The sequence below is a fragment of the Eucyclogobius newberryi genome, unplaced genomic scaffold (genome assembly GCF_026437365.1).
Source record: "Eucyclogobius newberryi isolate DKJ021-1_F unplaced genomic scaffold, fEucNew1.0.hap1 SCAF_18, whole genome shotgun sequence".
Taxonomy (NCBI): domain Eukaryota; kingdom Metazoa; phylum Chordata; class Actinopteri; order Gobiiformes; family Gobiidae; genus Eucyclogobius; species Eucyclogobius newberryi.
The window spans coordinates 22,888,301-22,908,922 of record NW_027315812.1 but is presented as its reverse complement, the minus strand read 5'-3'; the positions used below and the strand labels follow the sequence as shown (position 1 = coordinate 22,908,922).

At 40.5% G+C, this 20,622-nt stretch overlaps 1 protein-coding gene across 8 annotated transcripts in view; it reads left to right on the top strand.

Annotated features, from left to right (window-relative positions):
- Positions 1-17,425, top strand: part of LOC140364779 (RNA-binding Raly-like protein) — a 237,161-nt gene extending 219,736 nt beyond the window's left edge. For all 8 annotated transcript variants that reach the window (XM_072451135.1, XM_072451139.1, XM_072451134.1 and 5 more), the window contains 2 exons: positions 10,104-10,142; positions 17,176-17,425. In XM_072451135.1, the coding sequence (XP_072307236.1) occupies positions 10,104-10,136 (33 nt within the window). In that variant the 3' untranslated portion in view covers positions 10,137-10,142; positions 17,176-17,425. The remainder of the gene's footprint in view (positions 1-10,103; positions 10,143-17,175) is intronic.
- The last annotated feature ends 3,197 nt before the right edge of the window (positions 17,426-20,622 follow it).

The following is a 20,622-nucleotide window of genomic DNA, read 5'->3' as shown; positions in this document are numbered from 1 at the left end:
AAGAACACTTTCTCAGGACCATGCTGCTTCGTTGGACTCTTCAGCATCTTCAACCGCTAAACCCTGCACAAAGATCAGCATGGATCGCTCTAAGGACCCAAAGAGTCAGAGGAGACCTTGATCTACATCTGAGCCTTTCATCGGACACATACGATTGATCCAAGAAGTGACTGCAGAGTCTGACATTAAAAGCAGTTGAGGCGTCCCTTGATTTATTAGGGAATTATAAAAACGTACTTTTCAACACCAACGCTTCTTTTAACTAAGCTGAGCCCAGGCATAGGCTGTGTAATCAAATGTGTAATGAATTGCTTTGATATTTTTGTTTATTAAACCTTGAATCATTCTGGTTTATTGATCTTTTTGGGGGACTATAGTAAATCACTGAGTCGAGAACTTCCCTTCAGAAAATGAGTCCACATCCCAGAGAATATACATTACTATAGGTGCCACTGTGTGAGGAGGAAACAAGGCTAATATACTACACTAGTATTTGAATATAAAATGTCCTGGTGGCATTAATCTACCTGTAAATGAAATAAAACCGTTGTTTTCTAGAGAGGCTACGCTTTAAAACGAATTATGAAATGCCTTGAGAGGTATCAGACAGGGATATATGTCTGTTGGGCCTTAGACATCTGTATAATTAAAACAAGAACGAACCTAAAGTTTGGCAAGTGTAGGTGTAGAATCTAATGTTAGAACTTCCGCAATGTTGATTTTTCTCATCATGGCACCTCACTTATCCCTTTATCTGTCTCTCCTGGTTGAACTACTTTTACTAATATGTGAATACATCTTTGTACTTCTACTTCGACACATATTTTCAGTGCATTACCAGCACCGCCGCCATTTGAACACACACATAACCCTCGACAGCCCCTGACATCCAAACACTCGAGTGGCCCGGAGTCTTCACCTTCTCAAAGTTAATAGTCCAGAATTATTCATGACCGCAGATCTGAAAGGCTTTACATGAGTGAGGGGTGAGGGCGCCTGGTCTGACAGTTACTCCCAAATGAAAGCTCTCTCACACACACACACACACACACACACACATATACCAACCTATCCTATAAGATCCTATAATTACGGTATCAGACTCACACAAGGTTATTTCACATCTACGCCGCACAGATCTCATCATTAAAGCTTATCCGCGCAGGGAGATCCAATTATTTTTATTGTCATTTATTCATTTGACACGTTAAATTATTCATGCTTTTTAATGACTCGAGTTGATAAAGTGGTGAAAACGGGTTTCAGAACTTCGGCAAAAGTTCAAGGTGAGGCTTCGGCGACGATCTGTCTGCGCGGAGATCTTCATTACACTCACACACTTACACTTTGCATGTTTATTGGACGGAATTGACTATCAGGGCTGGACTTTTTTGTGAAATGTTTGGAAGAAATTCAGAACTTTGTGGAAATTGAGCTTTGGCTGTATTTTGCGGCGATGCATTTTTGGGGAATGTTTTTAATTTATGTTAGAATGTTTTTTGCATCTAAATCATTGAACGCATCAGAAAATGAATAATGAGTTTTTTTGTGTGTTTTTTTAATGCATATTGATCGATTTTATTTACCCCCTCATTTTGATCACCGTTTTTTTTTCTCTCATATGGATTGACCTCAATTTTTGATTTGACCACAATTAATTTTTCCATCATATTCATATAAATCTCAATTTTAGATTAGATTTTTTGGGGGATTTTCAAACAAAATAAAAATGGCCTTCGTTATCAATTTCATGAACAAAAGCAAGACACTTTTAATCATTTATTTCAAACTCTGCTCCAATCCACAGGCCTTTACTGACATGACTGAATCTTGATCTCGATAAAAATTCAATAATTGCTCTAACATATGATAAAACTGAAATATGAAATGCATAAATGATCAAACGTGTTCCTCAAAGGCCTTTTCCCAGGTTTCATAAGCTGATAAAATGACTCGATAAGACTCTGCTGGGAATGTCGCTCTTTTCAAATGGCAAAATGGAGTCCTTGGACAGCTAAAGGTCACGCTTCCTGCTGAGCTTCATGTTAAAACCTTCTTCCAATTTTTTATAAAGGAGACCCGTTTAAAACATGTGACCTGTTTTACTGATTTCACACCTGGCCAGAGCTGAGACACTGGCGCGATTACCCCGGCCAATTAGTTCAATTATTCACCAACTCAGGCTTTCCCTATTAAAGTATATTAACCTTCAGCGGCTAAGCTAAACTGCAGGTGTTTGTGATCCTTTATTACATCTTTTACACGGGAAGAGTCATTTTCTGTTGGCTTTATCATTATTTTATGCCTCATATCATTGTAGATGGCCCCTAAATGTCCAGATTCTCTTATCATAGTGCTATGGGGCTGAAGAAACAAACAAGAAATACTGTGAATCAATCATGTTTTGTTCGACAAATTGAGACTTCTAATCACTGCACTACAAAAGAGCGAGTGCACTGAGAGTAAGAATGATCACCTACATAGTTCATTTGCGTACAACTGTATGTCCTTCGTGTCCTACCAGCTAGTTTTTGAGCTGAGAGTAGAGACAGAGGAAGCTGAGAGGAGAGACAGAGGGAGCTGAGAGGAGAGACAGAGGGAGAAGAGACAGAGGGAGCTGAGAGGAGAGACAGAGGGAGGAGAGACAGAGGGAGCTGAGAGGAGAGAGGAGAGACAGAGGGAGGAGAGACAGAGGGAGCTGAGAGGAGAGAGGAGAGACAGAGGGAGGAGAGACAGAGGGAGCTGAGAGGAGAGAGGAGAGACAGAGGGAGGAGAGACAGAGGGAGCTGAGAGGAGAGACAGAGGGAGGAGAGACAGAGGGAGCTGAGAGGAGAGACAGAGGGAGGAGAGACAGAGGGAGCTGAGAGGAGAGAGGAGAGACAGAGGGAGGAGAGACAGAGGGAGCTGAGAGGAGAGAGGAGAGACAGAGGGAGGAGAGACAGAGGGAGCTGAGAGGAGAGACAGAGGGAGGAGAGACAGAGGGAGCTGAGAGGAGAGACAGAGGGAGGAGAGACAGAGGGAGCTGAGAGGAGAGAGGAGAGACAGAGGGAGCTGAGAGGAGAGACAGAGGGAGAAGAGACAGAGGGAGCTGAGAGGAGAGAGGAGAGACAGAGGGAGGAGAGACAGAGGGAGCTGAGAGGAGAGACAGAGGGAGGAGAGACAGAGGGAGCTGAGAGGAGAGACAGAGGGAGCTGAGAGGAGAGAGGAGAGACAGAGGTAGCTGAGAGGAGGGACAGAGGTAGACACAGCTCGAGGCGTTTAGGGGGCGCACCAGAAAAAGTTTGAGAAGCACTTGAAAATTGATGAATATACATTTAAATTGTTCCCCCCCAGTTCAAACTATCCTCTGTGACCCCCCCCCCCGGTTCAAACTATCCTCTGTGACCCCCCCAGTTCAAACTATCCTCTGTGACCCCCCCGGTTCAAACTCTCTCTCTTGAACATATATTTATATAAAGAAGACGATTACGATCCTAAACTCCCTCAGACTGAAAGGCGTGACTCTCATTTTGCCCTATTTTCCACAGTCCAGGAATCATTTCAACCGCGTGGCCTTTTTATTTGATTCCACTGTCCATATTTCACGACATGGCCACAATCTCCAGAGCAATTACCCCGCGGCCGGCCCGTGCTTTTGACCGTGCTTTTGACCGTGCTTTCTCTATTAAGCCTTATTTATTAGCCATTTAGCAGCTAAGCGCCGCTACGGCCGTCCCCGCCGCTAATGGAGACGATTATTTTTTCACCGACGCGTTGGCTGGGATTTATTTGTTTCTTGAAGGTCACATTGATCACAGACGGCGATAATATACGGCAAACAGGGGCCCGCTCGGAGCCACGGCCGCTCTTGTTCAGCATATATCAGCAGTGACCTTTGGGAGAGATTTAACGCAGGGCCAGAACCGCTGCCTCACTGCTGTAAGCGGACTTAAAGGAGACATATATGCAACTTCATAGGCCATTTCATATTGCGGGTTTTCTCGTCAAAAACACCTATTTGTTTTATTCACGATTCTGTCAGTGATTTCTACAGAGCGCTAAACATTTTGTGTCATGGAATTAGACATGCACCGATGCTATTCCTTAACACATAGAGAACACAATTCAACTTAGAATATGAAACGACACAGAAACGTCAGACATTTGTATGGCATGCATGGGAGAAAACGCGGGGACTGTGTCAGCCAGGCCGTTGTAAGGAGCCTGGCTGACCCTTCTGCGTCTCACCCCCGCGTCTCACCCCGTTTTTTCCCATGCTGGTTGGTTTTATTAGATATTCTGGAATAGGCGGGTCACATTTCTCATTGGTCAGCCTCACATCAAGGCACTTGGTATTTTTCTGTAGAGATAAAGCCTGCAAGGGGGGGTGCAACTCCCCCCCCTCGGGCAACATTCTTTGGCCCATCTTTATGATACCTTCACAAACAAATGCAGTTTGTCACACACCCGTTCTTCTCTTAGACTAATGATGCAGATAAAATATCACTATTATGCAGATAAAATACATCACAGAAATATACTCATATATTCACATTTTATCACATTTCCCTCCTGTTTATCAAAGCATTAGTCTACTGTCTCATATGCCAAACACATTACTCATTTCAGTTTTCAACATGTCTTTCATATTGTTGTTAAAATGACACTTTTACACACAAAAAGTTATGCACATTTTTCAACATTGAACACACTCCTTTTCTCTCGGCCCACAACATGTCTACTGCATTACTGTCCTAAATTTTTAGTCAGATTGGTTAATCTCTGTAATTTGACAAACAGACCATTTATCTTGTCTATAATTTGTGCGGTGTGATGGGAAATATAAAAGTACAAGCGGAAAGCCCTTAAACCCACTGCTCTCTGGTCAGTCAGTTCTCGTCAGGGACCTCTCTGGACACCCCAATAGAATCAAATACGTAGTATCAGGTGCTACTGGGACCAGATTGTCCACTAACCTCTCGACCTTGACCCTGCGGTATGGTTCTGGGTGATGCTGATCACAAAAGAGATACATAGGCACAACGTCCTAGTCCTTCCAAGTGCCCTCTCAGCACTGTGTGCCCACACCACCATACGTCCTCGCTTGGTTTCTTAAGAGACCTTCCTCCGCTGCTCGCTTCGGTCACACCTATGACACATATGAACTGGTACATTTCCCATCTCAATTCATAATCTCATTAACATTACATGTAGTTATGTTGTTAGCAGATAAAAAAAACTCTCTTAGTTAGTGCAAACAACAGTGGCTGTATAATATGCCATTGTGTTTCTTCAGCCTCTGTCATGTCAATTATACATTGTACATTATTACACAACCTTTCTTCAAGTTGATCACTTATTTTCTTCCCTCTATATTCCATTTACCGTTATACACAGTTGTGTATGTTGATCGATTGTCCCGATTGTCCCGATTGTCCCGATTGTCCCGATTGTCCGGTGCATAATACAGGTGTTCAGCACCCATATTATCGTCATCACTTGTGATGACGATAACTGTTGATTCTTTTCACAGAGTATGGTACTCTGTGCACCGTAGCCTCTGGCTCTCGTCCATCGTAGCAGAGTATCGTACTCTACCGTAGACTCTGGACAAAACTCATACAAACGAAGTCCTGCATCTGCGATGTTATGGATCTGCCGCTGTGTTGTCCAGACATTTCTCTCACTTTCCCATGAGAGCACCCATGTTCTCGTCCCTCCAATGGTCAGGACGACACGCTTGTGGCTCCGTCCACCTTGCTCGTCCACCTGGCTCGTTTCTGTAAACACCACATCTCCAACACGTTCTGCTGTGGTGATAAACAAAGTCTTTTTGACAGTTCAGTGTATTTCAAACAGTTTTCTTGTTTACATTTTTTTTTTTTTTTAGTAATTATTGATTCGGAATATTTGTTTACACGTACATCCCCCCTTTTGATAAATGGCCTTGCCCATTTCTCAAACTTCTACATTTAAACAAAATTCAATAATCCAGATAGTTTACAACATTCACTAATCCAAGATGTAATCAAGGAAGAGATGGAATTGCGTCTGTCACTCCACTCCGCAATGTCACCTCTTGACCTTTCACAGTTCAGCGGTCACATCCCTGGCTGAGCCCCCCTTTCAAACTCTAAATGTCTGGTCTCCACGTGTGTGCGCGCATATGTATGTATGTATGTATGATTCAAATACATCAAACAATAATAATTATCTCAATAATTCCCCCGTTGAGCTGGCCATAAGGGTCAGTTCACAACTTAGAATTCTTCACATAATTAACAATTTCACATCTCCTCTGTTTGTGTGGCCTGCATAAAGTCACACATCTAATGTAATATGTGCTAATCTTTTATATGTGCTTCAGGTGAGTTTCAAACTCCATCTCTCACACCTGCTCATGTGGTGCTTTACAAACATTGTGTATTAGTTTGTTCTAGCAAGTCTATATGTGTATTAACAAATCAAAACGATCCTAAACCTTCCCCTTGGTTATAAGGCACATCATTTTGTATCAACCCTTTTTTCCCCTTGTCTCTCTCTCTGTCTTCCTCTCGCAACGGAGGAAACACCCATTTCCAAATTTCTAAACCTGCTTTTTCTTTCTCTCTTTTCACTTACTCTTACCCTCACTTGTAACCTGCTTTTACTTTCTCTTTGCTGCTGATATAAGTATCAGACGCTGCATCCCCTGGGATTCCAGTTAGTTATCTTTAAAATATCCCTGTTATTCTGCTTCTAAACTCATGTATTGATTACCCATCCCCCTGTTTAGTTTTCACTATCTTCAGGTAATCTGCGGGTCTCATAAAATGTATTCTACTCCCCCCAGGCCCTTCCTGTAGTCTAACCCCTCTTGGCTCCCACCTGAGTCCTATAATGTTTAAGTCCTGTTATCACTGGTTTTCATAACTTCTATAGCGTCTAATTTTAGATGATATTGTCTTATTTAAATCTATTCAATTCTTGATTGAATCTCCACAATCCTTCAGGTATTTACTTTAGAATGTCAAATTCTTTCCCTGTTAATTTTAACTTTTCCTATTACCCATCAATCAACCCCCCCTGAGGTGTTGCTGTTGATACGCAAAGATAACAACATCTGCTCCATCCTGAGTCCTCCAGATTCTTTGCCAGTCAATAGCCCCTTATCTCTGACTATCTTTTATGACTTGGTGTCGTTTGCCTTTAGTTAATGACCCATTCATGTCTTTCCTGGGAGGGCATTGGACGTCACTATTTAACTTATTCCCTCACTTACGTCTACATGCAATACGAGGTTTCCTCATGATAATACAAATAAATAAGTTACTGATATAACTTTTACTATCACTTTACTTACTGCCCATTCTAGTCTTATGTCCAAAAACATCAGTAGTCACTCATTTACCCATATTATCACTTCCAGGCCTGTGCCTGTATTTGATTCTAAATATAAAAACACTTCTGTCTTTTCGTCCTGTACTTTCATCTAGTCATGCATTATGGTTACATAATAAGTCCAAAAAGATAATTTCCGTCAAGTCCAAAAATAAAACAAAACAAAACGTGGCTTTGTTTGGTGCACTCAAAAAACACGATACCGTAAAAACACAACTTTTGTCTTCTATGTCGGGGACAGGAAGTGTCCTGTCTGTGATCACATTCCCCAAAAAATTGGCCATCTATAAAAATCTGAATTCATCTTCATCTCTTATCAAGTTTAATAAAATCTTTATAATTGATTGTTGTCAATCAAACAAAACCCTTAAAATTTGTTGAAATACTAAAATTTAAAACCAGCTGAGTTTAGTTTTTCTTATTTCATCAGTTCAGAGCGTCCTCTGAACTGCTTTCCCCTCTCCTGCCTTGTTGACCCCCCTTATCTCCCCCTCTCTGCCACGTCATCTGAGCATGCTGGAAGTCTCCCTCCAAAATCCTCTTATGACTTTTCCTTTGTCTTTTTACAGTTTGGGGTGATAATTTTGGCATTATTTGGTCTCGGTCGTCTGAGAGAAATGCTACTTGCTTTACAGTCACGTCATATCTCAAGCTTCTAGTAGAATTTCTTATTGATTTTCCACCGGAGATAATGCTAGGTGTTTAAAGATTCACCCGTGACTGCAAATTTTAGATCTCTCAGAATAACGCCTTGTGACCCTTGTATGATTAATTGTGATTCACACTTGTTAGTTAATCACTTATTAATCCTCATTCACACATTCACACTTCTCTCTTACTTACTTCGCTCGTGCACAGCGCTTACATTCACACATATTTCCTCAGTAATATTAAACTGGGTATTTCCTCAGTAATACCTAAACTGGGTATTTCCTCAGTAATACCTAAACTGCGTATTTCCTCAGTAATATGAAACTGGGTATTTCCTCAGTAATACCTAAACTGCACATTTCCTCAGTAATATGAAACTGGGTATTTCCTCAGTAATACCTAACTGCCTTGCTTTATGTGAGAAACTTATCTCGTCCATAAGCCTACAATATTTTTCCAGTAAATATCAAACTAATGCATAAAAACGTTTTATGGCTAACTCTTTTTCACACACAAAATTTTGTCTGACCTTCTTTGTCGCCTGTGTTCTCCTGCTGCTTCGAAACGACGCGCTCTCCTCGCGGAGACTGAGGTGCGATGGGCGGCCACGGGAAAAGTGGACTTCCTTTAGCTGTGCACAGACTTCACCGATTCACCCGTCAATCTCCGCGAAGGGGCAGCTTGTCATCCGGCTTGAAGGACCAGAAAATGTCATGGAATTAGACATGCACCGATGCTATTCCTTAACACATAGAGAACACAATTCAACTTAGAATATGAAACGACACAGAAACGTCAGACATTTGTATGGCATGCATGGGAGAAAACGCGGGGACTGTGTCAGCCAGGCCGTTGTAAGGAGCCTGGCTGACCCTCCTGCGTCTCACCCCCGCGTCTCACCCCGTTTTTTCCCATGCTGGTTGGTTTTATTAGATATTCTGGAATAGGCGGGTCACATTTCTCATTGGTCAGCCTCACATCAAGGCACTTGGTATTTTTCCGTAGAGATAAAGCCTGCAAGGGGGGGTGCAACTCCCCCCCCTCGGGCAACATTCTTTGGCCCATCTTTATGATACCTTCACAAACAAATGCAGTTTGTCACACACCCGTTCTTCTCTTAGACTAATGATGCAGATAAAATATCACTATTATGCAGATAAAATACATCACAGAAATATACTCATATATTCACATTTTATCACATTTTGTTGCACTGCTTTGAATCATGGAACGGCTCAGCATTGTTGTTGTGACTTTAGATTCGCATTTTGTTATTTTTTTTGATAAAGTTTATACGTTTTAGCCAATCCGTGAGACGCATATTTTCAAAGTATACTCATAATAGCTGAGAGGAGAGACAGAGGGAGGAGAGACAGAGGGAGCTGAGAGGAGAGACAGAGAGAGGAGAGACAGAGGGAGCCGAGAGGAGGAGAGTCAGAGGGAGCTGAGAGGAGAGACAGAGAGAGGAGAGACAGAGGGAGCTGAGAGGAGAGACAGAGAGAGGAGAGACAGAGGGAGCTGAGAGGAGAGACAGAGAGAGGAGAGACAGAGGGAGCTGAGAGGAGAGACAGAGAGAGGAGAGACAGAGGGAGCTGAGAGGAGGAGAGACAAACAGAGGAGTCATAATTCTGTAAAACATTTTTCTGACTCCTTCAAAAAAAAAAACAGCTATTAGAGATTTTTAGATGTATAAATGTCTAATGTTAGCTTTTGAGAACAGCAACAAATCTTTTAGCACTAGTAAACGCTGTTAAAGTGCAGAGATTTTTGTTTTAATGATATAAAAAATCTCGACTTTCCTAGTTAAAAGCACATGATGTAAACAAGTCAGAACCCAAACTGAGCCCCTGAGGGCCACAGTCATAAAATACTCAATAAAGTCCATACATCTTTATCAGACACAGATCTTTTCACTTTTCAAATTGCCTTCACTACGAGGCTGTCCAACCACATCCTCTGCAGACACAAACATTTAGACTGAACTCTTGTTTTTCACACATATACATGAATTAAAGTTTAAAAGACTTAGTAAAGATATATTAAAAAGTGCAAGAATAAACCATTTAGTTGTAACGTGTTTTTCTGTTTTGCAGATAGAGAACCACGTATCGGACATTGACAACTGAAATCAGGTACGAACGATGGGTTTGATGGTAGTTCTGGGGTTTCAAGGTCAAATTGAGCTTTGGTTGAAAGGTGCAGTGTGAGGATAGTTAGTACGTTAACTCCAGGAGGTTTGAAGAAAGACTGTGCCGCAATACCATTTTGCGGACATTACATTACACTATTCGTTCGTAGAATCAGTCCTGGATTTGGCAGAATGGCCCTTTTTATGTGCAATCTTTTTCAAGTATCTATAACCTTGAGAACTTTGGATGTGTCGAGGGTTTGATAACAATCTTAGCCATCTTAATCAAATCATACTTTGGTGCAAGAAAGAAAGAATTATGAACGCCAAATTCACCAAGGCATTCAATATCGCTGATGTCCCTGAACCCCCCAAAGTATGTTTTTTAGCCAAACGTTTAAGTACGTTTCAGACACCATACTTAATATATTTTACATTGTAGCAGTATTTTTTATTTAAGTTGCAGTTTCAGTTACTTTTAAGTTGCAATTCCAGATATCGAGACAGTTACTCTTTTAGTTACGTTTTCTTGGGTTGTAAATTTCCGCAAATACTTTTTTCTACCCTTACTTGAGTCATTTCTTGAGGCACTTTGTACTTCTACTTAAGTTATATTACTTTGAAGTACTGGTACTCTCACTTGAGTACAATTTTCGTCCACACTACCCAAAGAGCGAGAGAATCAACGAGATATTTCTCCACTTTCTCACGATACAAAAAGTCAGGATTCTACCTTAAATCTTCCTCTCATTCCGGTTGTACCCAGTGAACTTCACAAACATATGTCAATCATCCTAAAAGCCATAAGCTCCATGACATTTGGCTGACCAGTTTCTGCCGTTCCGAGCGCGGCTAATGTCCCTGCCGGACAAAAGGGTCGTAATGGCTTTCCGATGGTCCGGAACTGCCCCATAAACAACATCCATCAAAATGAAGCAGAGAGGGCTAAAGTAAAGAGTTCCCTGCCAGCGAGCGCTCGGGCCAGGGTTAATGATCCGGGCAGCAAAGCATCCGTTAGCGTCGTTAGCTCCCTCAATCGGGGGTTAGCGGCGCTTCTGGGTTAACATGATGTAAGGATGAGTTAAGATCTGTTCGGTTCGCTCGGGAGAGGAATTGGAACTTCCTTTAGCGCACGAGTCGGCGATAATTGGGTCTTTTTTTATATTAAATGTTGGAGTGGAAACATTAAAGTGGAATTTTTGAGTAGCTAGCTGTGGGATATGAAGAGATTTCACCTGGAAAAGAAGTGTTTCAACATCTGTACGGCCCCGGATTAAACATGTATCTTTAAAGGAGACTTTTGCAATAAAGTATTAGCAATCGGCTGTCCCCAAAATATTCCTTAAAGGGGACATATTATGCAAAATTAACATTATTGAGCTTTTAACCTTGTGATGTCTTTCTTCATCTACTCAAAGTTATATTTTCATTTATTTCTGCTTGTTTGAGTTAATCCTGTTTTGTCCTGTAACTGAGGCATTCCTATTTTCACCTATCCCCTGTCCCCGCCCACATCCCTGTATTTAACTTAATTATTTGGGGGAAAAATAAGACTCTGAGTGATAAATGTAGGGTTTTAAAAGGCAGCGTAGCCACTTTTCAAAAATAAAAACTTGTATTGACAATCTGCTGCTTGTCGGTGAAATGTCCCGATGAAAGGGGCGGGGCTTGCAGAGCTTTGGACAGGAAGTCAATGGACCTGTTTCTATTACTACGTCGTGTTTTTGACGAGGGAACATGACTAAAAGCGCTGATGGCACAGATCACCAGCCTCACTTCTGTCAGTTGACCCCAAGGCAGCTGTGGCTACAGATGTCTACTGTCTGTCCACCTCTGAATATGGAGAGTGAAAGAATAATGTATTTTGAAGCTCTTTTCACATCTTCAAAGGCACCAAAAAGTCATTTACAAATATCTTTTTAATAAAAGAAAGTGATAACATACAAACATTCTGCATTAAAATAATAATTGTTTTATTTCAACACACCTCTAGTGAATAAAAGTGATAGCAAAAATAAAACAAAAGCAACCAACGTTTTTGTGCAATGTTTCCAAATTTGCTTGCTGTTTTCACCCCAGAAGATTTTATTTTAACAGTCAATGCACAGACAGTACATAAACAGTAGCTCAATGGATTTAACCAAAGTCCAACTCTTACCAACAATGAATCAATGAAAAAAAATGGATCAAATATTCCAGACGTTCTATTGAGTTGTGTTAAACATGCTGTGTCTAAATCCTCCCGGTAACTGTATAAAAATCAACAGTTCATCTCTACAAATGTGCACTGGTTGGAGCGGGTTATCAAAGCTCCAACCTTCACATTAACAGTCGATTGCTTTACTGCTAAACCTCAAGCATTTACGTTCCGAGCCCCCATAAATAAAATCATACCATTTTGACAACCACTTAGCCATATTAGCAGAAATGGATTTTACAGCTTTTGCTTACAGCTGCTCATTAAAATTGCACCAGCTGTCAACACGCATTACACATATCCACAGCTATGGAGGCGCCAGAGTGAAGCCCAAATAATTGTGGAGTTTAAAAAGTAGGTCATGACGAAACTGCTGGATTGTTTATGAGTGAAAGAGGGAAAAGGTTAATCTATAGAAGAGGTACAAAGTGCGAAGACGTACAATTTTTCAAAAGATAAGTTTTAGATTAAGATTAAGATGTACTTTATTGTAGCTGTATGAACTTTTTCCTCTGCATTTGACCAATTTTTCACTACCCAGATCTCCAGAGAGCAATAAGCACTGAGCATTTAAAAACATAATAATAAGACATTATTCCAGTTCCCAAAAAATAAGTTAAATAAATTCAGCAACTTGTTAAACGTTTGTCGCTGCTAAACAAGCTACGCACATTTAAATTGTGTTTTAACGGCTTAATAATGTCAATAAGCTGTTAGCAAGTTGTATTCCAGAGATTACTTGGTCTATTATTGTGAAACGGACAAGAAAACTGTCTATAAAACATAAAAATTATTAAAAAACGCCACTGTTTGCGAGCGATTTTCCTGGATTCACCATAAAGAAGCAAATCGGAAACTGTGGTTTGTGGGAAGGGAGAGAGAGTGCATTTATGAAGTGATGACAGCAGGCTGTGATTGGCTGACAACAACAGACAGGTGACAGGAGAGTAAAAGCAGTCTTCTCGGTTGAATCCATGTTAAAGTTTCCTGCCGTTTTAGCCGATCCGTGGGACACATTATTTTCAAAGTATAGTCATAATCCTGTAAAACGATATTCTTACTCTTTCCAAAAAAGAACAAAAACAGACAAATTGCCGTGAGCGCAGTAAACATCCAGCATCACGGCTTGAACGCTGCCGCTCGAGTAAAGCAGAGACTCTTCCCTCGATTAGCCGCTCGCCGCATCAGCCGGATTGTAGCGTCTCTGTCAATTATCGCTCAGATTTCTCCTCACATCGCACTGGTTTGAACTGCATTCTGGGTAATCTAATGAATCATGCAGTGTGGTACTAGTATATCCCATTCCATTACTCACAAGCAAATTCTTGTCGGTTTATGCAAATGTTTCATTTATATGCGTCGTGGTTTATGGCTCACGTGTGGAGGGAAATATGTTTGTTGAAAGTGTGAACTGGGTTAAGTTTGAAATGTTCCTCTGTGTAGTGTATATTGCATTTATTCAATTACAGGTGTTTTTACTGAAATGATAATATTACTTGGCCGTGCGGCTAACGTGCTTATCTCCATGGAGATAAGATAAAATACGGTCATACTGCGGAACATTCAAGGCAAAGCAGGTGGTGGACTCGACAACAGAGAAGTAAAAAAAAGTAAAATTTTAATGTTTTAGTTAAATCAAACTGAAACTGATTTAGGGTCTTATGTATAAAACCAGATAACCTCACAGTTAGAGCCCTATTACCTGTTCTGAAATATTTAGCGGTTAACTAAAATAAATAAATGCCGTATTTTACCGGACAATAAGTCGCACCAGCCAAAAAATGCATAATAGAGAAGAAAAAAACATATATAAGTCGCACTGGAGTATAAGTCGCATTTTTGGGGGAAATGTATTTGTTAAAATCCAGGACCAAGAACAGAAATTTCATCTTGAAATGCAATTTAAAATAATAACAGATGAGAGAACATGATGAATAGGTGTACATATGCTAACGCTAACACCTTCAGCTACATGATGCACAGACAGAACTGTGGTAAGTGTCTGGTATGTTAACGTAACATATGAACAGTTCTTCAGATAACTATAGCATAAAGAACATGCTAACAAGTTTACCAAAGCATCAATTTTACCCCAAATCACTAAATCCAATGAATTCTTCTTCCTCTGTGTCACACAACTCCACAAACTCCAGAGGAAGAGGAAGTGCTGATCCTTCTTCTGCATCGCTTAGAGCCTAGAGCGCCCTCTTGTGGTTGCCAGTGTGAAAATAACGACTAATATCATATATAAGTCGCTCTGGTGGGTAAGTTGCACCCCGGCCAAAAACTATGAAAAAAGGTGATAAAATCCGGTAATGGTTCGGCAAGGGTGATTGTTTGGCTTTCTCTCTGTTCAAGACATTCCAAAATGGTAAATAATTTGCTTCAATAATCCATGAGTGGCACCTCTGACAATCCCTCAGAGCTCACTGGGTGAAAATTACGCTTCTAGTTCATTGCACTATTTTCTTTCGACTTGCTCAATACCCATTCACGACCTTTTACCTCTGGCTGCGAAACACTGCAGTCGGTGAAACGTTTCACATATACTTCTGTGCCCAATGACATCTATTTAAAAGGCAGAAAAATCCCACTTGAGAGTATATAGCTTCGGGGCTGGGAATGAGAGGTAGCCATGGATTATAGAAGCTGTCGCGGATGTCTGCACTTCCAAGATATTTCTGGGGCCATTCAAACGGACACGCCCGGACTAATCCTCATCAGATTTACTCGTAATAAAAAAAATAGTCGCTGTGTTCAGGAAAGGGAATGGTGGCCAGAAGTGGATCGCTGTTGGGTGGAGGGTTGAGTCAAAGATGCTAAATTAGTAGCTATTAGTGAGTGGGACTTACGCCTCTTTAAAGGATCCAAAACTCACAATCCGTCGATTTGACATTGAACATTTTCCCGTTGTGAAATATTATTGATGTAGACATTTTGTGAGAGTGTTTGCATGTGTTTTGAAGAGTTATTACAGGATTGGTGTCTGGGGTGTTTCTTTTTCCATATCTGTCTCTTATCCTAAAAAAAGAATGCCTCGCACCAAAGTGACAAAATTCTCAGTTCTCTTTATTAAAAGCTAGAGTGTTGCCAGATCTTCAGAACACTTTATCATAGAAAGAGCCTAAAAATGATCGTATTTTGGCGCCAAATTATCGAACGGTAGCAAAAATGTTGACGATAATGCACTGAAATATACAGTGCATATATATATATATACATATATAGTTGATGCTACTTTAAACGGTTTAGACACATCAACCTGCCTCTGAACAACAGACACGAGGACGCACAGGGAGAACAACTTCCAGTCCGACAGCGTGAAACACATCAATGACTTACATTACAGGATTTAACAGCTAACATTAGACATTACACCGCGCTGCTCATGTTTCCCTGTCTTGTTGTGCAATCGTAGAGTCGCTCTTCTTTTTACTTCCATGAGTGAAGTCCAAAGAAAACGCATCACACTTTTGAACTTTAGCAGTGGCTGAGAAGGCTGATTGTTCTGCTGCTGCGGTGGAGTGGAGCTGAAGACAGTTGCAGCTTGACACTACATACCTATTAAGATAAGATAAGATAATCCTTTATTGTTTATTGCACATGGTTAAGTCAGTATTGCACATGGATATGACAGTATTGCACATGGTTAAGTCAGTATTGCACATGAATATGACGGTATTGCACATGGTTAAGTCAGTATTGCACATGAATATGACGGTATTGCACATGGTTAAGTCAGTAGTACACATGAATATGACGGTATTGCGCATGGTTAAGTCAGTATTGCACATGGATATGACGGTATTGCACATGGTTAAGTCAGTATTGCACATGGATATGACGGTATTGCACATGGTTAAGTCAGTATTGCACATGAATATGACGGTATTGCACATGGTTAAGTCAGTATTGCACATGGATATGACGGTATTGCACATGGTTAAGTCAGTATTGCACATGGATATGACGGTATTGCACATGGTTAAGTCAGTATTGCACATGAATATGACGGTATTGCACATGGTTAAGTCAGTATTGCACATGAATATGATGGTATTGCACATGGTTAAGTCAGTATTGCACATGGATATGACGGTATTGCACATGGTTAAGTCAGTAGTGCACATGAATATGACGGTATTGCACATGGTTAAGTCAGTATTGCACATGAATATGACGGTATTCCACATGGTTAAGTCAGTATTGCACATGGATATGACGGTATTGCACATGGTTAAGTCAGTATTGCACATGAATATGACGGTATTGCACATGGTTAAGTCAGTATTGCACATGAATATGACGGTATTCCACATGATTAAGTCAGTCAAGTATTGCACATGTTCAGGGCTAGCAGTGTTGAAGTAAACTGTGTAACTTTTCAATCTCCATGGAGACAAGCAGCTGACTTTCACTAATGAAGCCTCCCCAAGTATTCTAGATTTGATGTCAAATCAATAATAAAAGGACAAGTTTTCTTTCCTCTGCTGAAAATCTTCACGAAGTTTTGTCCCATTTCTAATTCACGAAGGTTCTGAGTTTGCTCCAGCACATCGGACTGTGATTGACAGCTAAAATATAGAACAAATATGATTTTGTTTCCACTCAATCTTGGGAATGGCTGTGGCAAATGCAATATTGAATCTTTATTTTGAGCAAAGAGGACTAGGATTATTCAAGCACACATATAACACAAATGAATATTATTACCGTTGTGAAACGCTCTAAACTGTCCAGAAGTTTGATGAGGAATTTTCAGCTGATGTTGACTTTTTTCTGATGTTTGTGACAATATTTTAGCTCATGTTAGGCCCATATTTTGTTCTGTTTCTTTCAGGGCAATGGAGAATGCGATGAACGTGGATCGAACTAAGTCATCATCACCTTCAAGAGACAAAAAAGAGGAAGAGAAGGAACTGAAACTGTACTGAAAAGTTGCTGAATCACATTGAGATGTCCAGACGCGCAGCGCAAAACCACCGCAGTAATTTGGACTATTTGGAAATTGGACTTCCATTTTGAACGCATTATTGGGCTTAGGTTGACTTTACTTTCTGTGCACTTTCTCTGGAACCATTACGTGTAATCATGTTTCGGCAAAAAGCACAACGAGAGAGCGAGATGGAAGTAATGACCGGAATTGACACACAAAAGTGGTTGAGGATATAAAATGTACTCCATTTTATTTACAGGAAGTTATTAATAGAAATGTATTTTTTTCTGGAAGTCTGGGGCCTCGCGTTGCAGATGACCAAACAGAAATGGTCAATGTCATACTGAATAGTGGTCACACATTGTCGTCAACTTGTCAGTATTTATATTATGCACACATCTTATTAAAGGTGAACCATGTACCTTTTCTGTCACCTCCTTCTTGTTTCCTGTGAAATGTCGTTGCTTGCCTTGAATGTTCCACTTCATGCCATAAACCTATCTACCAGCATTGAAACAGGCAAGTTATAGGTCAAATCTGTGATTAGGAGACATGAAGGGAATGGTGTGAGCAGCAGCATTTATACTCTCCTGCACAATGGGAGGAGTTATAACTGTTCTAACTCGCCCTGCTCTTGATTACACGTCTGACCAGTTCACTCTTACAGCTGCAGTTGTTAAGGCCTATTGAGGTTTGTTCACCTCTTCAGAGCTCATACATCATGAGCATTTGACTGATTTGATTCCTCCCAAGGTCTTGTGAAGCTATTGTAGACTGATGGGAGGTTGTAAGCCAACCCTTCAGTTCAGTCACTACCTTTGGAAGTTTTTCTACCATGGACCATTCCTGGACAAGTGAGGGTTTACATCGACATGTGTTTTGATATATTTGGCAATAAAAGCAGCCATAATGGAACAAATGCCAAACTGGAAATTGAAATATCACATTGTGGAACATTTCAGGTCGAGCTATAACATCTTCATGGAGAAAACAGGAAAGTTACATTGTGCACCTGAAAAACATAGGGTAAATTATAATGAATGAGAGTTTAAGATTCTAAATTTCAATCATCCACATCAAAATTAATATGTCTTGCTAATTAATTATTTAAAAAAAAATATTAATTGTATATGATTATTTTGTGTTTATTATTTCCCAACATCAGACCGGTCATATGAAATGGATGGGTCAGATGCAGAGGACACATTGATGCACAGGTAGAGGTGGGCAATAGTGACAAAAATTAAAAAAAAAATTGGGAATCAAACAATATTATGTCAAACCAACATAATTGTATTAAAAAATATCTTTAATAGTATTAGTTGAGATATCATACTCAGACAAATCAGCAATGTCTGCAAAAAGTGCGTTTTTTTTACAATAAGTAGCATAGCATCAAAACAATACTCCAGACGATATCAACATTTTGATATCTAGAATATATCGAAAGTACTTTTTACCTTACCTTAAACATTTGCAGCCTCCTAAAAAGAAGACGCATGCATTCAAAGTAAACACAATCGAAAAAAAAAGAATCGCCTATACGTTACAAATGACATCAATTATATATAAACTCGGCTTCCACACTATCTTGAACCAGATCTCCTCCATAAGATACTTCAGAGAGCATCTCTTTATCCAACTGTATCCATTTCTCACACTCATGCCTCGTGGACGTGTTCCATCATACACTCCGGCTCCTGCCAGCTTTTCAGAGAGGCCCTCCTATGGTACGGAGCCAGCCTGCCCCGCCTGCCCCGCCTGCCCCGCCTGCCCCGCCTGCCCCGCCTGCCCCGCCTGCCCCGCCTGCACCGCCTGCGCTGCCTCCACCGCCCCGGGCCGACTGCCAAGGAGCGCTGCCCTAAATGCCTCCACGCACCCATCAACCACCGCACCTCGACACGCGCCGCTCCCGTCAACCTGCCACGCCCTTTCTACTCCTATTGCAGCGGGAAAACAAACATCTTATTGCTCGCTCTCATTCGTGAATAACAAGGCCGCGGTACAAACACGAATGCGGTTTTGGTTGAGCAATTAACAATTAAGGTTTTGCGTAGGGTAAACATTGCCTTGGAGTGAATGATAGTATTAGCTGGCGTGTTATTCCCTTTTCATTATTCATGCATGAAGTTGTTTTGAGAGCAGCAGACAGCGGTGTCCTGGTTCTGTGGCGTACAGCAGGCGTACAGCAGGTGTGCATCTGCTGCGTGCTACACCAGGGAGGCAACGGGAAAGGACAAGTACACACTCGGAATTAGAGCTGCAATTTAAAAGAAAAGAGACATGACATAAAACATGAAGAGAGAAATGGGGGATAATACACTTCTTTGTTGGTCAGTTGTAATTGCAAACGTTTTATTTGTAAAGCTGTGGTTTTAAAGCAGTGGTTCTCAAACTGTTTAAAGGTGGAACGTGGTCTGTTATGATGAGTCTCTAGGAAGTATTTTGGAATATGTGGTAATAGCATTGGAACTTTAGTCATTACTGGTACTTTCTCATTAAAATTGGACAGTATGAAGACTGTAAATTACCAGCAAGTATGATTCATTTTCAGCAAAAATAATATATCCAGAGTTTCTCTGTTACCATGCAATTTCCATCCTATTATTACACTGTTACTGTGCGGTAAAGTTATGTATCTAATGTTTGGTTAAAACTGGTTTAGTGAAATGAATGAATGGCAAATATATTCTAAGGGAAATGAGGCATGCAGAAAAGTGTTATATAAGCATACAGGAGGCTACAAAGAAAATACAGAATAGACTTACAAAAAATCTGTTTAAAAACAAATCTTCTATTTCATTTTCAGAAGAATTGTGTCATCAATTAATTGCAATGTAATATTTTAAACATAGATGTGTGCGTAATCCCTCAATCGTCTGGGTAGATTTCAACGGAAAAGAAAGTTTAATTCTTCCAACTGGACAAACGTTTGAAGTGAATATGTTTTGTCATCCAAGTAGCTTCTTATATCTCTCTGAAAAGAAGAGCTAACTACACTGAAAGCCCTATTGTTTTGGTTTGGGTCTGAGGATGGCGTTGACATATTGTACCTTAAGTATTAATGTATTAAAACTTTTGTCCAGTTGCACAGAATTAGATTCAGAGATGAATTCTATATTGCTTTTAGCTTTCAAATCTAAATATCCCCCCTTTCCACCGTCGCCATGTTTTTGTTGTTTGACAAACGGAATTTAAAGCCTCAAAAGGAATTTAAAACTAAAAAGATATTTTAGCCGTCAGCAAACCCATCGACACTGGGTTCAAATAAGTCATTACTCCGTCTGCTGTGAGTGGCTCTTTCTAAACGCCCAAAGAAAATGACCAAATTGTATTCACTTTCTTTTGGCC